General features: G+C 40.5%; 2 protein-coding genes across 13 annotated transcripts in view; one reads left to right on the top strand and one right to left on the bottom strand.

The window, feature by feature from the left end:
* foxp2 (forkhead box P2) overlaps positions 1-8,604 on the bottom strand; it is a 104,371-nt gene extending 95,767 nt beyond the window's left edge. For 4 of the 11 annotated variants that reach the window (XM_051392136.1, XM_051392139.1, XM_051392148.1 and 1 more), the window contains exon 1: positions 7,964-8,598. The gene's annotated coding sequence lies outside the window, so the exon portion shown is untranslated. Of the gene's footprint in view, positions 1-7,963 lie in introns of all 11 variants that reach the window. The other 7 variants (XM_051392135.1, XM_051392138.1, XM_051392134.1 and 4 more) reach the window with 6 other exon arrangements.
* A 3,538-nt stretch (positions 8,605-12,142) lies between these two features.
* Positions 12,143-20,842, top strand: ppp1r3aa (protein phosphatase 1, regulatory subunit 3Aa). 2 transcript variants are annotated; one of them, XM_051392130.1, is made up of 5 exons: positions 12,143-12,457; positions 13,960-14,833; positions 15,786-15,844; positions 15,961-16,055; positions 16,686-20,842. In XM_051392130.1, the coding sequence occupies exons 2-5, from the start codon at positions 14,061-14,063 to the stop codon at positions 19,959-19,961; spliced, it is 4,203 nt and encodes a 1,400-aa protein (XP_051248090.1). In that variant the 5' UTR covers positions 12,143-12,457; positions 13,960-14,060; the 3' UTR covers positions 19,962-20,842. The 2 variants fall into 2 exon arrangements, with proteins under 2 accessions (XP_051248090.1, XP_051248089.1); XM_051392129.1 differs by having other exon boundaries at positions 15,958-16,055.
* The last annotated feature ends 2,812 nt before the right edge of the window (positions 20,843-23,654 follow it).

Below are 23,654 nucleotides of genomic sequence, written 5' to 3'. Positions count from 1 at the left end.
CAATGCACTGTATGCTGGGAAAATAGACATGAAAAGGTTTGACAAGTTTAGACAAATAGAGCATTATATAATCATAGAACTAAATTGTATTGTGTACGTACAAAATGAAAATACAAAAAGTACAGTTCTATGTATATAAAGTAATAAGATGAACAAAACATTAATGAGATTTTGCAAAAAGCCTTGTTGCATGGAATGACTAAAACTGTCAACCTTAGAGTTAAGTAAAGAAAAACAAATAGTTTTAAATATAATTTAGATATAAAACATCATCTCAAGTTAATGCCCATTTACTTCAAATTATGTGCTGCTGAGTAGACCTCTGGGCTGTGCAGATGTCATATTTTATTCACTGGAAAAGCATTAGGAATGCTATTAGTCTGTATGACCTCCAATTCGTGGGGATTTACAAATACCACACATATCTTTATGCCAAATATAAAACCACTGGTAAATTCTATCAACTTATAAATATGGCAAATGCATTCAAGTATTCATGAAGGCCTAATAATGCTATAGGCTGATATTTACATAAAGCGCTTGTGCACTAAGTCAAGATAAACTATTTAAGACCCGCACCACAAATACCTCCACACTGCAGAAAAAGGAGGGTCCTGCGATGAAAGAGGACATTATGCTAACAAGTCAGATTACTGTACACAATAACTTTATCTTAAAAGTAAATACCATCCTTGGTGTTGGAAAGTGGGGGGGGGGGGCATTATGGAAAGTCACTGGCAATATTTCTGTGGGGACCAAATGCTCCTTATCAGTGTTAGTCGAGCAATTCAGGCCCGCCCGAAGAAAGATGAGTCTTCAAACTCATTCTATTCATGGTCAGACGTGTAATTACCCTCAGCTCACAGTCTAGACGTAACCGCTTTCACAGTATTTAAGACCCCCTATGCAACGCGCGGACGCTAGCTCCTACCACCGAGCCCTGCACGTTAAATCTGTGGGCAGATAAATTAGCGAAGAATGCAATAAAATAGACACAATGAGAGGAACTTTATCCTCCCCGCTGCTAAATGAGATTTCTTTGAAATGCAGATCAGTGGCTCTAGATTAGTGAATTTTAGCTGCTGTCAACATCATAACAAAATACAAATGCGATTGTTCGCTGGTGCCTTATCTCCTTGCTTCCATCTGTTGGCTGGTTATTTACTCCCCCCTGATTTACTATGCAGATCTAAATAAGTCGCATCAAAAGGAGGGCTTACTGCACAATGCCTTCTTAAGCTTCTACATCAAGGTATTTGAAAAACCGGTAGTCACATGAAAAGGCTGCCCATCAAAGGCACATCTCTAATGAACTCTCCCATATCAGAGGGGGCTTGTGGGGCCTGGCTTTAATGCTGTCTGTGTGGAGACAGAGGAGCAGAACTACAAATCAGACCCACCAAGCCATGGCGGAGAAGGGAGGAGGAAGACGGAGAGGGGGGAGAAAAGGGAGGAGAGGGGGGAGGAGGAGGAGGAGGAGGAGGAGGAGGAGGAGGAGGAAGGCCTCAGTTATCAGATGAGATTAGCTCAGCACAGGGACTAGTCCAGGTCTTTCCATACATCCATCTAACTCTTAGGTTTAGGCTGAGGAAGGCACTCTACAATAAGACGACAATAGCACTAGATTAGAAACAGGTTACAATGGATTAGACTGGACTCATGCTAGACAACTACAAAAATTCAACTTGCAATTTCAACGTAAAGCAACCACCTTCAAAGTTACTCTAAATGCAGCGTCCTTAAGGCTTTTTATACAACTCGACTGCAAATTAAAGTGTATTAATAAATATCTGTCAAAAAATGACAAACCAATCCAGTTCCAAGAGGGAGAGGGAGACGCTTGTGCTGTCAAAAACAGGAAAGAAAAGCATACCCTACTGCTCCCCCTTTCTCATTCTCTCTGTCTGCAAACAGCTTTGGTAATCTTGAACAGAGCTTTTGCATTACGCTCCTGCAATAACCTTTAATTTCATGGTGTATTTGTTGCATTCACCGCACAGGCCGGATTACAACCGACAATCTTCAGACTTATATGGGGAAAATAAACTGCATGGAGAGATCATGATCTGTACGCCCCCCCCCCCTTACCCCACCCATCGCCATCATCACCGCCACCATCCTGCTTTGTAGCAGTGTGTCTGGATGAAGGGGAGACCCCCGCCAACAAGCATGCAGTTTACCAGTGAACAATTAGCCCCGGAGCAAGAGCAGGCCCGGCACTGGCACATGTGGTTAAGAGGCGAGCGCTGCGGGAGAGCGCCAGATGATGATGGGACGAGGATGGGAAGGGGAGGAGGAGGACGCTGAGGTGGGGGGGGAGGGGGGTGGCGTGTGCCAGACACGCGTGTGCTGAGTTTTTGGCTACTGGGCAAGTCCTTCGTCATTCACTTACAGCTAGTCTTTCCAGAGAAGATAAAGGCTGATAATGAGAGGGGGAGTTACCCCCTTTCACCAGTTCCAAGACAACTTTGACAGAATTTTAGGAACCCATCCAGATTGAGCTGTGATGTGAAGGCATCTGATGGCTGAGTCGCTTCGCTATGGAAACCCAACTTCTCGTCCCTCCCCTCACCCCGCCTCAAGCATCTCTCTGCAGTGTAGCATGCCAACTGGGCCCAGTGCCAGTCGCATTTGCAACCACAAGGGACCCTTGTCTTTTTGCCTTGCCTAATGAAATGACAAAACAACAGATTTGCATATGCAGAAACAGGTGTTGTAACAGGTTTGACTCTGCTTGACCCAAGCCGTGTTAAAGAGAGAAAATGCAGAGAGAGGAAAAAAAAAAAAAACATGCAGGGGAAAAAAGAAAAAAGTTTATGACCAACAGCTGCCTGGAGGTATTTAGGCTCTAATGGGCACTCAAGTTTGCACCATCTGCCCTGCTGCTTGCCAGAAGTGACAATCTAAATTAAAAACCACTCATCAAAATATCATAAAAATAAACCATTGTTTTGCTGCCTCCATATGTTGTGGCCATTTTATTTCGTTGTCGGAGAGTAGTATCGGAGGCTGAGCTTTGAGGCCTATAGCTGTGATCCAGGGAAAATCCAGAGAGCCGCACAGTAGCCTGTAATTACCCTCCCACCGATCCGCTGTCTTCAGACCAGAGCCCTGCGTCATCCTACACATTATCCAAGTCCATCCTCTCCACATTACAGAGGAGAAAAACCTAACGGAGCCAATGTGGTGAAAACATGGTCATTGTTTAGAGTAGGATAAGAGGTTGCCATCCAAGAGCACAAGCTGGGTGTTCAGATGGTAAAAGGAGATAAAATCACTGCACTATACTTGCTTCTAACTAGATAACTGCTATTATCTTTAATGCAAATGTGTATTTGCCCTGCCACAAACAAAGATTGTGGTGTGTGTTGCTGTGAAGCAACCCAAATTTAAAGTGATGCATTTCTGGAAATGTCAAATGTCTCCCCTCCACATTTTGACCAAATTATGACCTGACCCAAAGGGCTCGACTAGAAATATTCCTTTTGTCCTTTACTGAAAGACACAGATACTGTACAACACCCCTACCCGCCAAACCCCACTCAACACTGCCGCCACCACCCAACCCCCCACTTTCATTTTTCCCTCCTGTTTTTATTTAGATGAGTGAGACAGAAGGAACAAACCTGAGACAGTCGTGACCCTGTGCGAGTGTTGTAACTTGGTCTAGAGCTACGCCGGCAGAAGGCAGCACCATATGCCCTCAGCCTCGAGCTGGATGCTCTTTCTGCAGCCTAATGTGCCTGTCAAAAAATGTTACTGTCACGAATCCCCCCCATGTTTTTTTTTCCTCTCACAACATGTTTGAAATAAACATTTTTTCCTCTTTCTCTCTGTGTCTCTCTGGGTAAAGAAGAAAGGTCCTTGTGTGAGGTAAGGTAGGCTGGATGCAGTAACTGTTTGTTTGTATTTCTGACCTGGATACAGCTCATGAACGCAGTCTATGGCTGAATTAAAAACTAATGATTTCTTTCTACATCATTACTCTGGCAGTCAATTGGGAGACATTACTCAGGTTGAAAGTAACCAAAAGGAGTGCTACTTTTTTTTTTTTTCCTTTTTCCTCATTTTACTGACAAATGTGCATCTTATCTATCACACCACTAATAATCAAATGATGCTATCATTACTAAAATATGTCTTAATAAAAAGGCCCTTTTAAACAGTGGTTGAGTTAGCTACCACTGTTAACCTCAGTGCTGTCTCGCATGAGGTCCGACTGTTTACGAGTGACAGGCTCACGGCTAAATGTGGTCTGAGCAACAGTGACCTTGCCTTTTACCATGAGCGACCCTCTATCTTTAATTCAGGGCAAGACCCCAAAACCCAACACATTTTTTCACACCAGGACACTGTCCATCTGACCGTGACTTGAATAAAAGCTGTCATGCCTTCACACCACACTGACCAGCAAGTAAACATGCAATTGTTAACTCAACGAGGAAAAAAACTGAAGGCAGAAAAAAAAACAAGCAAGGTTCTGAGGCTGCTGCCGGTGTACTGTGATTCAAATGAGAGCATAGTTTATTGGATAAACAGACTGACAGGTCAGCTAGTGTTACAGGCCAAGCTTGTGGCAGCTTGGAGTGGCAGCTCAACGGGGGACTATTAACTACAAGGTCAAGACTATGGTGCCAAGAGGCATACATTATTTTACATAGCTTTAAAGAAATACTGTGTACACAAACCAAATGTTTGTTTTATAACTTAGCATGCATGTCCCTTTCCATTTCAGAATCTGAGACACAGTGAGGTTACACGAAACCAGCCAAAAGCTACTTGGCTTTTGGCTGGGTCATTTGTTTGTGGCTTTATCCTTGGAGGGAGGTATGATGACGTAAGATGTAATATTTGCAAAACAATCTTTGCGAGATATTTTGACACTTGATTGTTTTGGTCTGAGTAAATATATAACCCTATAGTCTTTTTAAACTTGGCCAAGCAAACATGAAACCCATAAAAATAAACCCCAACATGTGACTATGAACTGAGATGGTCCGAGTGAAAAAGTAAGTTACTTACTGCCTCTTTTCTTCAGATAGTTCTTAACTCACCCTTCTGTGGGCAGCCTGCAATCTCCTTTTATAATCCTCATCCCCCTGACCCCACCCTGCACAGCTTTCTCCGGCCAAAGAGTCACAATGTTTCTCGCTCACAACAGCGTCGAGTCGGGCTTAAGAAGTGACCCAGAGCGTAACTAAAAAAGTCTGAGCTGTCTCAAGACTCTTAGTAACTGTGGCACACAAAACATCATTACTGTGATGTGGATAATTACAGTGCAAAAGGGTGGCCTCTTAAGCATGTAATACACTCTTTTATCTTAAGAAGTCAATCTCTCCGAGTCTGACAGCTTGCAGCATATGATCCTGGTAAACAAATACTTTTGAGCGGCACAAAAGTGCCATTAAAGGCCAAAACTGTCAACACAAATTCCATTCTTACAGGGGGAGGTAGGGGGAGGGAACCAAAGTGGGAGGGGAGGAGGGGAAAAAAGGACTTGATCACTTCTGGTTGCTTTAACTTGCATGGAGGTTGTCATGGAAACATTTCTATGAAGTTAGCAGGGATAAAACCTGAACATTTGCCATTTAATTGCCTTTAAGCTAGGTAACAGGGCCAAGTTAGCTACATATGAAAACACACTGTGTATGTTAACGTGGATGAGCTCGGTAAGATGTTTGGAAAAGTGAAGCTGGTGCACCACTCCCTTGATTTTCTTACCCGTTCCCCCCCATATGCAGCAACACCTCAAGGGTTGAGCGAGCAGTCTGTTTCATTACAGAGGTGTTGGGGGATGGGTGATGGTGCAATTCAAAAGCTAATCCAAAAGTGAGCAAGTGTTTCATTGCCTAAGAAGTAGTCTGACTCAAAACAGAATTGATGTGATCTGTGCATAAAACCCACTTTCTGGATTCTGGCTCTAAATTTGTCATTTTGCACACATTTAGCCTGTATCGTCAGCGTGAGCAGCTTCTGCATTCACAGCAAATGCACACAAAGTTTTCACAGGACTCTCAGAATTACAAATAAATTGCACAGCATTTTCTACTTCAGCTCAGCTGGAAGCAACAATTTCCATATCTAAGATAAAATCATGCATCAACCGGTGTTCACTGAGCTGAAAGCTGAATCTTAATTTTGATAAATGATTGAAACGTATGACAGGGTATACACATTAATCCTGTGGAGGACATTCATTTTCCTATTACCATAATGTAGAGCACGACCGCCCGATGATAAATGCAGCAATCAAAAAACGGACGCAGAGTGGGGAGAGTCGGGGTAATAAGTGCACTGCTCCCAACAACGGTCAGTCTTGGAGGGAGACTAATGGCAAGTTTCTCCCCATCTCTCCCTTTGCCTCAGGAAAGAAAATGCACCCCGTTTTACAAAAAAAAAAAATCAAGTGACCTTGTAAACACACACCAAGTAAACAAGAAACTCCAGACTATTTTAAACATGCTTTCGCAAACGATTACAGGGGGCACCCCAACAAAGGGGCTGATTGTGCACTGTCGCTGACATATTTCACAAGGGGCATTTATTGCCGCCTGGCCCTTTGAAGAGTGAGAGCTGCTGAGTGAGAGGGGGAACTGGCCCACACCTGCATAACTGAGGAGGGAACACCTGTGCACCCTGCGGCTTGAACAAGGAGGGTCGATCCAGCTAATCCAGGGGTGAAAGCTGATCAGAGGACAGGCCCCGAAGAGTTCAGCAGCTCCCACTACCTTGTTAGCCTTTCTTTACCCCCCCCCCCCAAAAAAGTTTCATCTATTGATTTTTGGGCCACAGTGATTGTAAGAGAACAGTGGCAAGATACAGAGAAGTGAAATAGAGGAACTCAGCAGAAGCTTTTTAATGAGCTGTTTAGCTTAATCAGTTAGAATCTGAGGTCAATCATTATGAAAACTAACATCCCTGTTTGTTTCTGGACAAGGAAAAAATGGAGCAAGCAAGCACGGTAAGGTGTTGACTGCTAATAATCATAGATACTGAATATGCAGATAAAGCATTGGTAATTCTACTTACAGCCTATGCTTTAAATCTGGTTGCATTTTTATTTTTTAGTCTTCAGGCATTGAGCTTAAGAAACTGTGACAACGGTATTTTAAAAACATGGGCACTGATTGGGGGGGAAAAAAAGCTTTTAAAACTATATGCAACCACTCTTGTGTCACAGGTGATAATAACATGTCTACAACACTAAAGGAATTTTAAAGATTACTAATCCTTGCATATTTGACAAATGAGAAAAATAAACCGGCATATAGATTTAATATGTGATATACATATAACAAGTTGTGTTACACATAATTATTCCACTTTTTACTTATACGTAAAGCAACGACCAATTAAAATAGATAGTGTAAATAGTCAAATAATTTCCAATGACATTAACGCAGATATAATCTAACATTATATGTTGTTAAAGACGGCTATAGATCAAATCAAAATCTAAACAGGGCACAGTACATTTATGAACAGAATACGCTTTCAAATTAGTTTTCAAATATGTCATTTATCACTAGGTGGTAAATTTAAATTTGTTTTTAGGCTCCATTTCGCGTGCAGTATTTTTAAATTGAATTAGCGGCTGAAACAATATGCAGGTAGGAAACAATGAGTCGGCTTTTCAAAAGTCAGCGTTCAGCGTTCAGACCAGGCAGAGTGCCGGGCAGTGCTGTCTGAAGGTCCTCACATGAAAAAAGCCCAACACCGTGCTAAGGTGAAATATGTTAACAGCTGCTCGGTAATTAAAAAGCACGGGGCAAGTCCACGCGCAACGTGGAAATAATAATGTTTTGCAAGTCAAGTCTCAAAGCGCGAGATAACGCAGGACAAAACTTGTGTCCGGCGGACCACTTCCTAATTTAACAGCACTGGACAAGAGAGGCAAGGAGGGGGGGAAAAAAAAGTCAAAGAGTACGGAGAGAGAAATAAGCTCTTGGGCAGAAAAACTTACCACAAAAAATGGCAGGTATATTTCCCCTCACGGTAAAAGTCAAAGGGACACACCAGGTGAGAAGTCGTCGTCCTCTATACTCGCAGAGATCTTCACACGTGACTGTCCAAGTTCACCATAACGCAGAGAAAATGAACAACAAGCTGCAGAGTAAATAAAAAAAGCTTAAATATTCCTCCGCTGGGCACCACTGTCGGAGACACACACACACTCTCTCCTGCTGTCTCCCGTCAACGCCGCTGTTATTACTAATGCAACAGAGGGAAAAGCAGTACACTGAGTCCTGTTTGAATGACGCGCAATGCGAGGAAAGACGCGGCTTGTTTTTTTTTCGTTACGATTCAAACACACATCAAGCTGTATCCCAGCAAGCAAGTATATTTGGGACTAGAAACCCCCCCAGGGGAGGCACTTGCTTGTGCGCGGAGGTGGTGTTGTTATTTTTGGGCGTACTGCGACCCCGTGTGACGTCAGGGCCACCTGCTAAACAAAAAGTGTTTTTTAAAAAAGTTTGTTTCCTCTTATTTTATTTTTTATTTTTTGCCCCCGCAAAACAGTCCGGTATTTTCTCTAACAGCGGCCGCTTGTGTCGGAGGGTTCAGCGTCTTGTGTTAAGGAAAGCTTCCACCACGGTCACACATTGTTGTTGACTGAACCGGTGAACCCCTCCAATAACGGGACGGTCCCTCCGACCCAAAGATAAGTGCGCCCGTTGCGATGGAGATCACTAAGAAGTCACTTTATTGCAAATACATCCGCAAGTGGGAACTAGCCTGTGTAATTCCCCCCAAAAAAACAACAATATATATTCCGATAATGTTCCTGTAATATTCCAACAAGAACTCCTACTTTTTCCTGTGGTTATCCTACTCCATACCGACCACACAGTGACCGACATCAAACGCTATTTCCCCCTTATTAATCTTTAAGATATTCTTATTAGAACTTGTGTTTTTCCTGTGATATTTGTGTTGTAAACTACGCCGTATGAAGGGAATATAGAGCCAAATCATTAAAGCGGAGAAATTACATGGGTGCCAAATTAAAGACAACATTTGTGTAACATCTGTAAATATCATCACCAGGCAACAAAATAGACTATAGCTCCGGCGTGTAAACTGCACGTTCAGTATCAGTTATAGCCACACATTTTAAATTAGCTTTAAAGTTTAAATACATTTGACATAGACCTCATTTAATAATCAGTTTGCAGAGAAAAATAGACTTATTAATAGTCGTCTAGAAGTGTGTGCATACAGTAAAATGATGGGTAGCCTATAAATGTAAATATCTTACACATTATTAATGTTATTATTTTAGCAATGCGCAATTATGCGTTTAAATTCTGAAATTCAGCAAATAAAATAACTTCTAAATAAATACTTTATTACCAAAAAAGAAGATATAGTAAGATTCACTGTTTGACTGAAGGAATTTTTCTTACCCATTCTGTCATACCTTCACAAGATAATTTAACCTGTTTATTCATTTAAAAGTAGATCCGAAGCCAGTCGTACATTGAGCAGTAGTTAAAATGGTTTGCTTTATTCTGTCTCGTCTTTCTTTTCTTTTCTTTTTTTTATTTTTTCCAAACCGCTGAGATGTTCACGGTCAAGAAATGAATGACCAGATTATTATCAACTGAAGAAAAGAAAGGGGGGGGCAAGTTTTTTAAACATGTAAGACACGCGAGAAGTCCTATCTTGTCTCATGCTATCTGCTGTCAGCGTTTTAAAATGCTTTATTTTTATGTTATTTATACCATGAATGACTTATTGTGAGAAATGTGATTTGTGCATGCATAAGAGGCTTATATGTATTTTTTTTAATGAAAGAATCACAGCTTGCAGCCGGTGTGTCATTACTGCGTATGCCAGTGAGAATTTAAATTGCCTTAATAAAGCATAGATTTTTTTTATTGACTAAAAACTAAATACTCGAAATCTTCTTTTTAGTTATTATTGTTCATATAAATATTATGGGGGAAACCACTACTTGTAAATCTATTATCCCACATTGGTGCACAGACATCCTGTATATCCTGTACTGGTGTCACACAGTACACCCAAAATGTCCTAAAATTGGCCTAGCTTTATATTAAAAAAAATTATATTTGATGTGATTGTGATGTACTTATGTGAAGTATTGTCCAAGTTGAAAATATTGACCAGACACATCACATTGCTTACCATGCAGTCATATTGGTCTGTTAGCTTTCTGAGTTTTTTGTGTGTGTTACAGATCCTAATTGCTATTAAAAAACCTAACAAATATAAGTAGAAGCAAACAGCATCTGGGAAGTGATGAGGATGGGAAGGGAAAACAAGTATCACGGAATTGTGGTGGTATGCTGCCACCTACTGGTCAATTCTAATAACAGCCTGTCCATGGTAACACATAAGACAATGGACTAGATGTAACACTTGGTAAGTTTTCTTATGTCCCCTTTCCCTCTATATTGAATATTTTTCTCTAACACTATCTGCACACTTGGGATGCATTATCACAAAAGAGGTGCAAACTGAAAATGCGAATTAATTTGGCTTAGGTGTGGATTAATCTGTCTCGTATTTCACTCTGATCACATAGTGCCATCTACTGATATACATCAGACATACAAGTAGTCTTGATAAATTCAAAAGGTCGACAAAATACTATTAAGACAATTAAAGAGGTGCTGATTCATTTCTGCTGGTCAGCAGTTTGTTGTGTAAGTTGTTCCTAATATTTTGTCCATGTCCTTTCTAAATGTGAATAAAGTAACATTTAATAAGAGAATAACTAAAAAGTGTGTGTGAATGATAGCTGCTTAATTCTTTTTGGTTTAATTATTACATTCTTCCAGACTGCATGCATTTGGTGTTGACAGTATGATAAATTCTGCTATTTAACAATTCATTTCTTCACTTGTATATATCTGCCTTTAAAATGGTTGCAAATGAGAAGCTCTGATACTATTTAAAGACCAAAACTGCAATTAAAAAGTGAAAAGAGAACCTCTTCGGCTTCAAAACCTAGAACAAAAGGTCCTTTGAGGACAAAAACCCACTCACCTACCTGTGAAGGATTGTATAACCAGCACTAAAGTTTATTTACAAGATCTACTGGATTTTGGGGTATAGTTACACTGAATATCAAGGATTAGTTGAACTTCCTATCCGAGACGGTGGCACACACAAACTCAGTGTTACAAAGAACAGAATCATCTTCAATCTCCTGTTCCGAGATGCAGTGAACCTTAAAAATAAAGGCTGCTTCCAATGTAATGATAGGAGAGGATCTGTAGATACTCAATCTAGATGCCAACACTTGCTTAACACAGAGGCCTTTCAAGCACAGTGACAGAACTAGTAATCCTTTGAGACATTATTGATTTGAATGGGGAAATTATCTCCTTTTGGTGGTTTTTTTTTGCAGTCTGCACATGGAGGTCAGAATCAGCTCCAGACCTGCTGCAGGTAAGGTGACATTGTCTTGGGGACCCTTAGCAGACACAAGTAAACTGTGGCCCTACGCAATGCAGCATCCTACAAGTTAGTTGCTGATAGGTAACATTGTAAAATCCATAACTGAAGAGAAAACAGTTACACTCACAGATCTATGAGGCTGAACTGTACTATATGTATCCTTACACAGCTGTATATAGAGCTACATGCTAACATATACATGTCAACATGCTCACAATGACGAAGGGGAAATGCTGACAGTTACCATGATCACCATCTTAGTTTTGCATGTTAGCATGCTAACATTTTTCTAATTAACATTAAACACAAAGTTAAGTATGAAGGGAATGTAATTAGTTTTGCAGGTATTGGTCATATACTAAAATACTGAACAACTTTGGCCTGATGATGGTGTTAGATGAAAAGTGAGGGTATCATCAAAGTTACATTTTCAAAACACACACAGCCCTAACCTGAAAGTTGCTGGCCATTAATAAAAACACAAAAAATATGCAACAAAATTAAATATTTCCATCAAACACAACACTGCTGCACTTTGAACTTTTTTTTCACTTATTTGAGATGTCTTGTTGAAATACTTAAAAAAATAGACATTCTAAGAAAGTTTTCTTCATTCATTTTATTCGTATTCTCCCATTGACTGTCACTGACCTACAGTAAACACCTAGACTAGACAAATTCAGACGTTTGTACCAGTATACAGCTTTTGTACTACATTCTTTTATCATCAAAGAACCGATAAAGAATGTCACCCATACTCAGAAACAAAACATTTTTATTGTACTGCATAAGACTTTTCCATGTTATTCTTTTTGGCTGAACAGCAAGGCCAACCCTATAAACACAAACGTCTGACTGACTGCAAACTCCTCTTCCTCAGGCACTTCTGTCATGGCCTCTCACTGTTCTTACATGCCTTTGGCCTCTTTGATCCATGCTTGGAAATAGCAACACGCAGGGGGCATCTTTTATAGACGGATAAGGACTGTTTGCAGATTGAAGAGTCGTGCAAGGGAGTTTCACACAGGTGCATTAGAGATTCTTAATTATGCAAGTAATTTCTATCAGCTGTGAATAGCTGTTTTCTTTTTGTTTAACACAGTTAAACCAATTGAGTTTTGAGTATTTCTATGAGATCTGTGTTAACTGTTCGCAAAGTGTGAAACCAATGAAAAAGTGTTCACACATTTGGAAGAGGAGACTTTTGCTGCGCTAAGAAGGTGATGATGAAGATCAAGTGGAGCCCAGTTCCATTAAGCGTGTCTTAGCAAGTGAGAAAAAACTGTAATTCAGATATCAATGTCTGCATAAAATTAAATGGCAATCCAACTAACAGTTGTTGAGATATTTCAATCTGGAGCACAGTGGAGGACCAAGTGACTGAATGATCAACAGCTGACATTGCCATCCATACTATACAGCTAGTTGAGTTGACAGAAAACATCTTTTTATATACTTTATATTTAAAGAAAAATAGATTTTCCTGAAGCACTTAAAATAGACATTATTTTCAACAATTAATTTGTGAGCATTTGTGGAAATGTGAAATGCAAATATTTCCAAACCCTGCACACATCAGGTAAGAATGTCTGCTGTATTTTTATTCAGTATCCAGTGTAAGGTCAAGGTCAAAGGTAAGCATTGTGGGTGTGCATAGTTGAACTGTTTTTTGCTACCCCTGTATAAAACACAGCCACATCCCCATTAGCAGACATGATAAATGGTGAATAGGAAAACTAGGGGGGTTCAGACAAAGTAACCAGGGAAGTAAATAACTATGGTATGTATCCATATAAGTAATTATACAGTACATTATGTAGGTAGGCCATTTTAAATAAAACAAAGACATGATAAAACAAGCAAATAAAAGCAATAAAGTATCGTTCAAGCTAACGAATATGGCTAATCCTGACAGAAGCACTGCATCCATCTGGCTTAAAGCTGTCCAGCTGTTTATTTACATGCATAGATTAGGTCACATGGAAATGAAATGATGTGCAATCAAGAAAGAAAACACATTCACAATGTAAAAGAGAAAGCAGGGATACAATATATGGGTATAAAGTACATGGCCTTCACAAAGTTTTGAACATGCAACCACATGGTTACACAACAGTCTCTGTTATCATCTGGCCACCATGCTGACCAGAAGACACAGTATCATACTATTACACTCAAATCTAAATTCACATCCAGCATAGTATGGTTAAAATGCAGACGGTTAGTTTGGATTGGGGAGTATTTTCACTTTTGAAGGAGCAAAATATACAAAAATAGTTAAAATACTTCAAATATGGGCCTGTTTGTGCGCTAGTTTTACTTTAAAGGGTTTTCTAAAAGCTATAATTTCATTTATTTATTTTGTAACTAGCAAACATATTGTGCAGGGATAACTGAGAGGATAACTGGCCTGCCCTGTTCTAGTTATATGTGTCCTATTAATAGGGCCTGGCTCAGACTCACAATGTTCAGCTGTAACCAAACTCCATCTGTCAAGTCACGTCCTCTCTCGTGCTCTCCCTTCTACAGTATCACTGCAGCCAGGCTAGGGGCACTCTGGTCTGTGCCACCCTCCAAGCCAGACAGACAGCAGGACGGGCAGACAGCTGCCTCTCAGACCATCGCACATTATGGAGGCCATGTACATCCAACCCTTGGAAGAGGATGGGGTGATGATGAAGGAGCTGGAACAGGAAAAAAGTGGGGTGCAGGAAGGAGGAATGGAGGCCTCATCTCCTACGGGTTCCTCCACGGATGAGGAAACAGAAGAAGACTCTGAACCAGAGCCTCCATCGGTCATTCGGAGGAAGGTGTCATTCGCCGATGCGTTTGGCCTCAACCTGGTGTCAGTTAAAGAGTTTGACAACGTTGAGGTGACGGAGACAGAAGTCAGCCAGCCCCCTGAGAGGGAGGTGACCCGTCCCTTGGAGGAGTACTACATGTCCTGTCTGTTTACAGTCCCCTCGTCCCCAGAGGAGCTGGACCAGAGGCTACAAGCACAGATGGTTGAGCTGGAAAGCGTCGAGCTCCTTCCTGGAACCACCACCCTCCGTGGCATCATCAGGGTGGTCAACCTCTGCTACAGCAAGTCTGTTTACGCCCGGATGAGCCTGGATCACTGGACGAGCTACTTTGACCTGTTGGCAGAGTATGTGCCTGGATCCAGTGATAGGAAAACCGACAGGTTTACCTTTAAGTATACCCTGGTTCCTCCCTTTCAGAGGGACGGGACCAGACTGGACATCTGTCTGCGTTATGAGACTTCAGTGGGCACTTTTTGGGGTAACAACAAGGAAATGAACTATGTGCTGTTCTTTCACCAGAAGGGACATGTAAGTGGGCATCAAGTGCAAGAGGAGAGTATCAGCTCCAAGAGCAAGAGGAGCTGTCTCAAAGCTAACAGGTGAGAGAACCTGATTCTGAATCTTTTTTTTAAACGTGCCTCTCCTGGAGGAAGTCACGCCACCGTCATACGTCCACAGTAGGTCAATACAAAGTAATCAATATTCAGATAAAGTGGAAATCTGATACAGTGTGAGAGTCTGTTTAAACTGTGGTGCTCCTCTCATTAGGTGGAAGCACAAGCTAATGTTGCCGGATGGCTGGGCCATTGTGTGTTTACAGTAAACTGTTATATAACTACTCAGTACTGGATGTTTGGACTGTAGAACACATATTGCCCATTTAAGGTCAGGTGTCTGTCCAGGTTTCCATGACGTCTCAACATAGCAAGGGAAGCCTGATATGCTTACTTTAACACCTCCTCTTTGACACCAATTCACAACCTGATTTTTTCCTGCTTTAGGAAGAAAAGTTCCTTATTATGTATGTATGCATGGAATGTGATAATACAGCAGACAAACACATTACAAACATTTAAAAACAACTGAGAAATATTTAAATTGTGTATCAAAGGCTGCCAGAAAAGTATATGCTCTCTGCATAGAAACAAGGATCACAGCTATTTTGTGTGTACCATGATCATAGCAGGGCTGGTACTGGTGCACGTACAGTACAGCTGAGATGAAGACAAACAACAATATAAAAAGTATTGAGGATGCCTGAAAACTCAGACCAGTTCAATAAACATTAGTCAAGTTAACACTTAACTTTAGACTAACTCTAACCCTCCTAACAGAAGACAATACAGCCAAACAGGGAAACAATGGAGTTTCACTCTAAAATTGGATAGCCCTTGTTCAAATATTTGAAACATTTTGTCAAATAGTTACTGAAACAAATTCAGCATTTTGGAATGAAACACCTCAAAATACAACATAATATAAAAAGCTGAAAAATAAACACTGGAACCTGTGAGCTTATGTGTGTCATTCCTACTTTATTTTGAACCACAGAAGGGGAAGTGCAGAAGATAAGACCAGAGAGACCATTAACACATCAACAGTTACTACAGGTGTGTATACATGCGTACGTGTATATGAATGCATGTGTTTGTTTAAGTGTGTGTGTGTATAAGTATGCAAGCAAACTTTGATCCCTATGTTTGTCTTTCTTTCTTTCTTTCAGAAGCAGAGGCCACAGATAAAGCAGAGGAGGCTGACAGAATGACAATGGACAGTGCGGAGATACAATCATTACTATACCATAAAGAACAAAAACCTTTGGTAAGGCTCATTTATTATCTGTTGGACTAACAGACTCTTTCTTTAAGAAAAAATGAAACACCAACACCCAGAAGTAAACACTGCTTGGAACAAAAAGAACTCACAATCAATGCTGGTCACACAAACACCATATTTATTTGTCTCCAGCTGCAGATATAAACTGTACAGGAGGTGAGAAAGTGTGTGTTCTTTTTTGCAAAGATGTGATAGCTGAGCCAGAGATGCATGTCATACTGCACAGTTCTCAGTGGGTCCCCAAAGGATATGGAAAGTCAGCTAACCTGACACTTGAGAGCATGTCTGAAACCACTCATGTACAAACTATTAATAATGAATGCAACCTGCTTATAAACATGCAGTAAATTTGATGATGTAAACAAAAGTAGGCTTATGTGCTCAGGTTGCAGCAGTGTTGCAATGCATTGCATCATCACAGTATTGTTACAAGAATGTTCAAGAATGTCCAATGAAAGGGCCATATCAATAATTTTTCGTCATCACGGATGTAGTAGAAGTAGTTAATGACCTTAAAGAGTAAAAAAAAACATTGTCCTGGTAGCCTCTGGGATAGTTAAAGTAGTTCAAGCATTAACACTTGGCTTGACCTTTGACCTTTGGCCTTTTTGACAGGTGGATAACATAAAAAGTAGACACAGAGCAGCACGTTTGGCACGTGTGCAGGACCACTTTTCCCAAAGGAAGCAGCAAGTGCCAAAGGGTTATTCACATGACTCAGCCAATGTCCAGAAAGTTTCCCAGCCTTTGGCAACTCCATTTGGCGACTCTGCCAGCTTTCTTCATAAACGCCAAACGAAACAATCCAACGAGAGTCCACAGGTGCTCACCTACCACCAAATTCCTCTGCTTACACTGGACTGGAACAATGACAAAACCCATCAGTGGGGGACTGCTCACATGGATGACATCTGGACTGGGAGAGCTAAAACGACCTTGTCAAAATCGTCAGCGGTAAATATAGAAGATACACCTTCTGTTAATGATATGTGGGAGACCTTTCGTAACGGTACAGATGATAAAACTGATAAAGAAACCTCAGTATGCGATATATGGCAGGCATTTCTTAATGGGCCGAGCTGTACGGACCATTCTGGTGTTCCAGAGTCAGAATGGCTGCAGACAGCAGCGTCAGTGTCTCCCTCAAATGATAAAGAGCCCAAAAACCAATATGCAGCAAGCAGTCAGGAGCAAGAATTTCAGGTGGGCACGGATACACCCACCACCTTACATGCGCACACCTCAGCTGCATGTCAGCTGCTGACAGACACTCGTGAGACATTGGTGGCTAATGTTGCCTCGAACACTGAAGACCAACAGCCAGCAGAGGCATGTGTCAGCCGCCCAAGAGATGACAACACAGCGACACAAGATGCCTCCCAAAGGTCACAGACAAACTCCGTAACAGACACTCTGCAGGAATTTAGCCTCAAGGGGGCAATGCCTGTGTCCGAGGGCTCTGTTGACAGTTCAACTGAGTGTCACAGGAATGCGATGTGGGAGCAAGAAAGACAAGGAATAATAGCAGGAGCAGAAGGAAAAGGAGGAGATGAGCCCTTCACACCACACACAGCTGACTTAGTAACAAGCTCAGGGGAGTCGGAGATAACAGACATGACAGCAACGCCAGAGTCCCCGAATGCCAGCACTGTTGATAGGATCTCACAGGGAGCAAGGCTGGATGAGGGTCTTTCTTCCAGGAGGGAAGGGCAGGTTACAGGTACCGCACACAATGCAAGGAATGACACGCTGGCATTTAAGGGGACAATCAGACAGGGGACAAAGGATGGTGAGAGGTTTGTCTTTTCCACATTCAGACAAAGAGTGGACGAAGGCATCATGAATAACTGTACAAAAAATAAAATATCTACAGAAGAGGAGATATTTAGGCCACAGAAAACAGAAGAGTGTAAAATCTCCCAGAGGTATGCAGACGAAAAGCAACGTGAGGAATTCAGGCTGAAACGAAACAGTGAAAATCCATTACAGGAGAATGAGAGCGATGAAAATGAAGTAAGCCCTGCAAAATCACATGCAGATGAATTAAATCCAAACCAAACCTGTGAGGACAATTTCAAGCAAAGCCAAATAATGGCAAGTGAATTCACACTGGAGGAATCAGAGAACGAAGGTGTTACATCAAGTAAAAAAGACGAAGTATTCAGAAAGACAGAGGTGGAACCTTCCCATTGCGAAGAAACAAAGAGACTAATTGGTACAGAAGTGGAAATTATCCAAGTATTAAATGAGGAAGCATGGCAACATAATGACAGAGCTTTACAACTGAATTGGTCATGGCAGAGGGATAACACATCAGTAATTTCAGAAGTACTTGATAAACAGTCAAGGCCGGTCCAAGCAGGGGAAGAGCTGCGCATTCAGAAAGAGGATGAGGACTCAAAACTGACACAAATACAGGAAAATGTACCAAAATATGAAACAGAGAATCATGTATTAATCTCAAATCAGACAGAGGAAGGAAAAAGTTTGAGTTATGATGGAATAATTGATGAGCAACAGGAAATAAACCCATCAGCACAGACAAGACACACAGTGGAATCAAGGGAAATGAAAAATGTCTTCCAAAATGACAAGGATACATCCAGACCTTTTTCAATAGATAAATGCAACCCAGACCCAGTGGAGGTAATCGAAATGAGATGGACTCATTCACAGGATGATATGAAGGGTCATAAAGAGGACATAGGCTGTGAAAAAGGCCCAGAAGAAGTTACGGTGAAAGAGAACGTCGTAAAGGAAGACACTTCAAGAGAACTTCAACACCAACCTGAGACATTAGAAAGAATAGAGGAAGATATGAGTCAGAGAGACAAAGATGAGAGGGTGAGTATTGGAAAGCTGAAAATAGAAGCTCTGGGGGAGTTGATGGGTAATGTTGAGATCCCTCAGGGGGAGAGGAAGAATGCACCAGCTGAATTGAAAGAACAAGAGTTTTCAGCAGAAGTTGAGAGCTCTCCACGTGTTGAATATAGAAAATTGTCACAGGGAACAAAAGACCCTATTACAGCGGAAAGCACTATAGCACTTGAAGTGATAGAGTCGGGATTGGAGGAGAGGTTCATAGAAAGATTTGGAGAAGATTTGGTCAGGGGGATTTGGGAAGAGGTGTTTGATCTGAAAGCCTCTAATAGAGACACAAATATTGTTGATGGAATGGGGGGCAAGCTAGCAGATATACCTGATATTACACAAGATTGCCATCTTCTTTTCGAGGAAGACTTCAATGACGCTTTTGATTCAGGTGTATTTTCCTTGACAGAATTACCACCAGATTCAAGTTCAAGTCTCTGTCAAGGCCTAGAGCAAACCATAGTGACTAAAAGCAATGACTACTCCACAGCAGAGAGAAGTCAGTCACTCACCACAGCAGAACAAACTCACTTGCTCTCAGAATCACAGATAGATTCGAATTCAAGTGTTCATCTCTGTCAAGATCTCACCCCTGTTTTAGCTGCACAGAGTAGGCAGTCATTGACTGAATCAGCCCAAAGCTCTCCAAAGGATCAGGAAAACTACACTCAAATAAAAGACAGATCAGTCACTCGTCAGGACACACATAGACAAATAGAAGAGTGTGTAGTCGCCCACAAAGAGAGGTTTAATCGATCAGATCAACCAACTCACAAACATCTCAGTTCCTCTTCTGAGAAATTAAAAGAATCCAATAGTCTCGTATGGTGGAGTATGTTATACATCCTCAGTCATATCACCAGACTTCTAATCTGCGGCCTCTTAGTTGCTGGATTCTTCTTCATCGTTTTCTTGTATGATTTCCCAGCATTCTTTGCACTCTACGTATCTTCATCATGCTGGTGGTTTTATAAGTGGAAGACACATCGGGTGACGACAAACAAGGGGATAGTGGGATAGTCCAAGTGTTAAGAAGGAGGGAAGGGTGATGTATGTGGCATTTTTAAACACCAGTACATCACAGTAATTATAATGCCTCAAACCACGTATACAGACTGGTAAAACCATTGCGAAGATGGCTTGAAGCAACAAAAATGGGTGCAATGAAACAAAATGCTACACACAGCACTTATAGTGTGTGTGTGTGTGTGTGTGTGTGTGTTTTTATATTTGGTTTCGTTTATAACTCTAAGTGAAGTTAGTGCAGTTTTATGGCTTGCAACTGTTTAAAACAAAGCAATGGTACTCGTCACCTGTTGCATATGTCTACAAGTTATATCCAGTTAATCCACGGAGTGATTTTTTTTTTTGCTTACTTGTTTCATTTAAATTTTTAGAGGAAAGTACAAAAAAATAAGCACATTTGATGCAGCAGAAACTTTTTTTTCACTTTATTCATCTCCCACTATATCTCGTGGCCCTCTAAAGTTTTCTTGTGATCCACTGTGGTGGTCCCAAAACCTGGATTGGGAACCACTGAATTAGAGAATCAGCAGAGGTTCAGCTTTTGTTAATCAAATCAACAGACAAATGTATCTTTTCAAATAATCTTGTATGAAATTTTGGCAACTAAACATTACAATTTAAATAAAAGTACTAGATTTAATATTATATTATTATATGTTGTTGAATGTCTGAACAGTGATTTAGTGTTAGCAACTATGTGTATGATGAGTGAATATTTGCTGTGTTTTATGGGCCCAATATCACTTTACAATGTACCAAATGGAACAAAGTGAGTATGTGTTTGATTTATGTAGGTAAATGGTGATTGCAATAGTTGGGCATTGAAACATTTCTCTTTCCTTGCTTTTCATCAATAAAAGAAGACACTACATGAAGTTTTTGTTCAAAAATTTTGTTTTGTTTTTACAGTCAAAGGTTATAATCCTAATCGTTCACAGACTATGTATCAGCAACCACATACTCTTTCAGTACTGCTCATAAGATAATACAATGACCCTCAGACTGCAGACCGAAGGAACAGTCAGCAGTTCTTTGTTCTTGGATTTGGAGATAGCTATAAAGGGTAATTTAGTCATTTCAAGTAACCTTACCATTCCAAAAAAAAGCTAAGAATTATGACGATGTTTGAAAGATGTAAGTTCCAGCAGGATCACATGTTGATTATCAGATAAATCAACTCTTTGAACCTCAGCAGTAGGTCTTTAAAGTGAAAACCATGCTCCCATCTTTGCATCTCTCTCTAAGGAGTAATTCATCGTTTCAATTTTAGTGCCTGCTGACAGGAGCTGGGAACTCATATAGCAAATAGTCCATTTCATTTCTGCTGCTAATGTGCCTCACCAAAGGCACTATATTACAAGTTTAATAATACAGCAGGTTAAAATTCTTCTTTGTTAAGGTACTGTTTTGACATAGCATTTTTTAGTCCATCTAGTAACACACATATGGCCACATGATCATATCAAGCAAGTGTAACAAGAAGAAGTGCATTATATTATATACACACTATATTAATGTGAGGTAACGGTAAATGATTATCTATTATAGTTATTGAAGGAAAACCAAGCATTTCTTTAAATGCTCATAATATGTTTTAAGGGACACAAGGTCTTTAGTGATGATTACTGATGTTTACCTTGATGATAATTCAGATATGTTGGCAACTCTATCCCCTACACCCACACTGCGCTAATATATAGCGCTTGTTCATTGTGAAGCCAGTTATTGAAGTTAAGTATTTTTCACTGCTGAGTAGGAGTAATGGGAAAAAAAATACATAATTTCATCCAGGTAATCTTTCATCAGTAACAAAATGCATCCTTTAATAGACTTTCCTACTGCTGCAAGAACATGGAGTGGGTGGGTATATTTCTGTATGTATCCATTTGGTTGTCCATGGGTGTTTTGATTCAGTTCAGTTCAGTTCAAATGAGCTTTCTTGGCATGAGAAACAGTCGTTTGCCAAAGCAAGTGTAGAATATATGTATATACAGATCAGTAAAAACATAAACATAAAATACTACAAAAAACAATGTAGACTTGTAGCTAAAAATACAAATACAAATATGAGAATTATAAAGACCAACAAGTGTGATATGACATATTGTTAATATTGATAATGTGTCTGTCAGTTATGTGTACCTGTGAATCCTTCCATCTCCATATACTGATGAGAAACAGTCCAGCAAGCATTTGGTGGATGGCACTATGCCCAAAGTAGCCATGTCCAACCCTAAAGAAGCATAAAAACACACTAAAAATAAATATATGGTATTGAAAAAATATATTAAAATAGGTTTTGAGCAAATTTGGGCTATTCAGAAATGGATTTTTACAATATAATGCACTTCACAACCAATAATGACAACAGACATTGTGTCAACCTTCATTCTAGTACTATATTTACACAGATGCTTCACTGCTGGTAAGGTTGTTGTACTATGTCACTCTACATATTATCTGCTAGTCCGACCACAAGCAGGGACGTCTCATTGTGTGACAGCGTGTGCGATGAAGTGACGTTCTGAGTGACACTGTAGTTCAGCAGAAGTCACTTGATCCCGTCTGGGGTATGTTGACCTTTTGTAAGCTGGCTACAATCCCATGCTGGCACTTTAAACAAACTGGCCAAAAGCCAGTGTTGGCATAGCGGAAGGCTACTCTTCATGGGGCACTGCTCTGAGGAGGCACAGTACAAACCTGGCACGGCTCCTATAGTGTGTGCAGAGAAAAAGTAGCAGTGAAGGGAAGAAAGTGAGAAACAAGGACAGAATCTTGATGAGATGAGGTTACCCTGAGGTGTAAGGCTACTTGTTTTATTATTGACTAACTCCCATGCCAACATGTAAGGATTATAAATCAGCGGTAGAGGCATAAAGTTGCACATTTACAAATCCAGATGGTACAGTAGCTATTAAGAGACTCTAATATCCACAAATCATGTCACTACAATAAATTGCTATCTAATCTATTTGCATTTTTACCTTGTAATAGTTAAAGTATTAACATAAAAAAAACCTCCTTAGAAGCATGAAAGTTGTTCATTAGCATTAAAAAAATTGAGTTACCGCACCTCATGGACAGGTTTTTTTTAGATACATTTAAGAAAGAATAGGTGCTAAAACTCAAGACTTGATTTGAATTAAGGAATTTTTAAACTTGATATTATCTTTAGCAGAATATATCTTAGGCTAGCTTGGATCCTGGTTCATGTCAGGTCGCTGAGGGTTACTGAGGTGGCGGAGGAAGACAGGTTAATTGACGCTCTGGATCACACCCCGAACCTTGTGATACAAGTCTTGACTAAAACGAGAGCCAACCATCACACGTTGATGCTCTCCTCATTCGCCGTCTCACATTGCAGTGTGCATACAGGCTTGCGTGTGTTGGTATGTGTTTCTGTGTACGTGGGTATGTGAGGACAGAGAGGCGGACTATAATAAGGATCGTGCTATCATGTGAGAGATATTCTCAGGAGTGCATTCCTGAATTAGTGTTTGACACAAGCTTCCAGCGGGCCAATATAAATCACCAAAGATTAAAGACTAAAGCATTACTGCTCTTCCTTGTGTTGTCTTGTGATAATTTGGGGAATTTAATGATCTAATATGGAGAAGATTAGGAAAAAAACTGCACAAAATGCCTTTAATGTAATACAGATGATAAAAAATGCATCTTGTTACCATA

This window comes from Dicentrarchus labrax, unplaced genomic scaffold (genome assembly GCF_905237075.1).
Source record: "Dicentrarchus labrax unplaced genomic scaffold, dlabrax2021, whole genome shotgun sequence".
Taxonomy (NCBI): Eukaryota; Metazoa; Chordata; class Actinopteri; family Moronidae; genus Dicentrarchus; species Dicentrarchus labrax.
This window is presented reverse-complemented; position numbering and strand designations above follow the sequence as displayed.

What these genes read in the sequence shown, in the direction of transcription:
- ppp1r3aa (XM_051392129.1), top strand. Translation starts at nt 14,061, where the DNA reads ATGGAGGCCATGTACATCCAACCCTTGGAAGAGGATGGGGTGATGATG. An exon ending in AGCTGTCTCAAAGCTAACAG is followed by an intron (nt 14,834 to 15,785) that starts GTGAGAGAACCT and finishes TTTGAACCACAG; the next exon opens with AAGGGGAAGTGCAGAAGATA. An exon ending in ATAAAGAACAAAAACCTTTG is followed by an intron (nt 16,056 to 16,685) that starts GTAAGGCTCATT and finishes CCTTTTTGACAG; the next exon opens with GTGGATAACATAAAAAGTAG.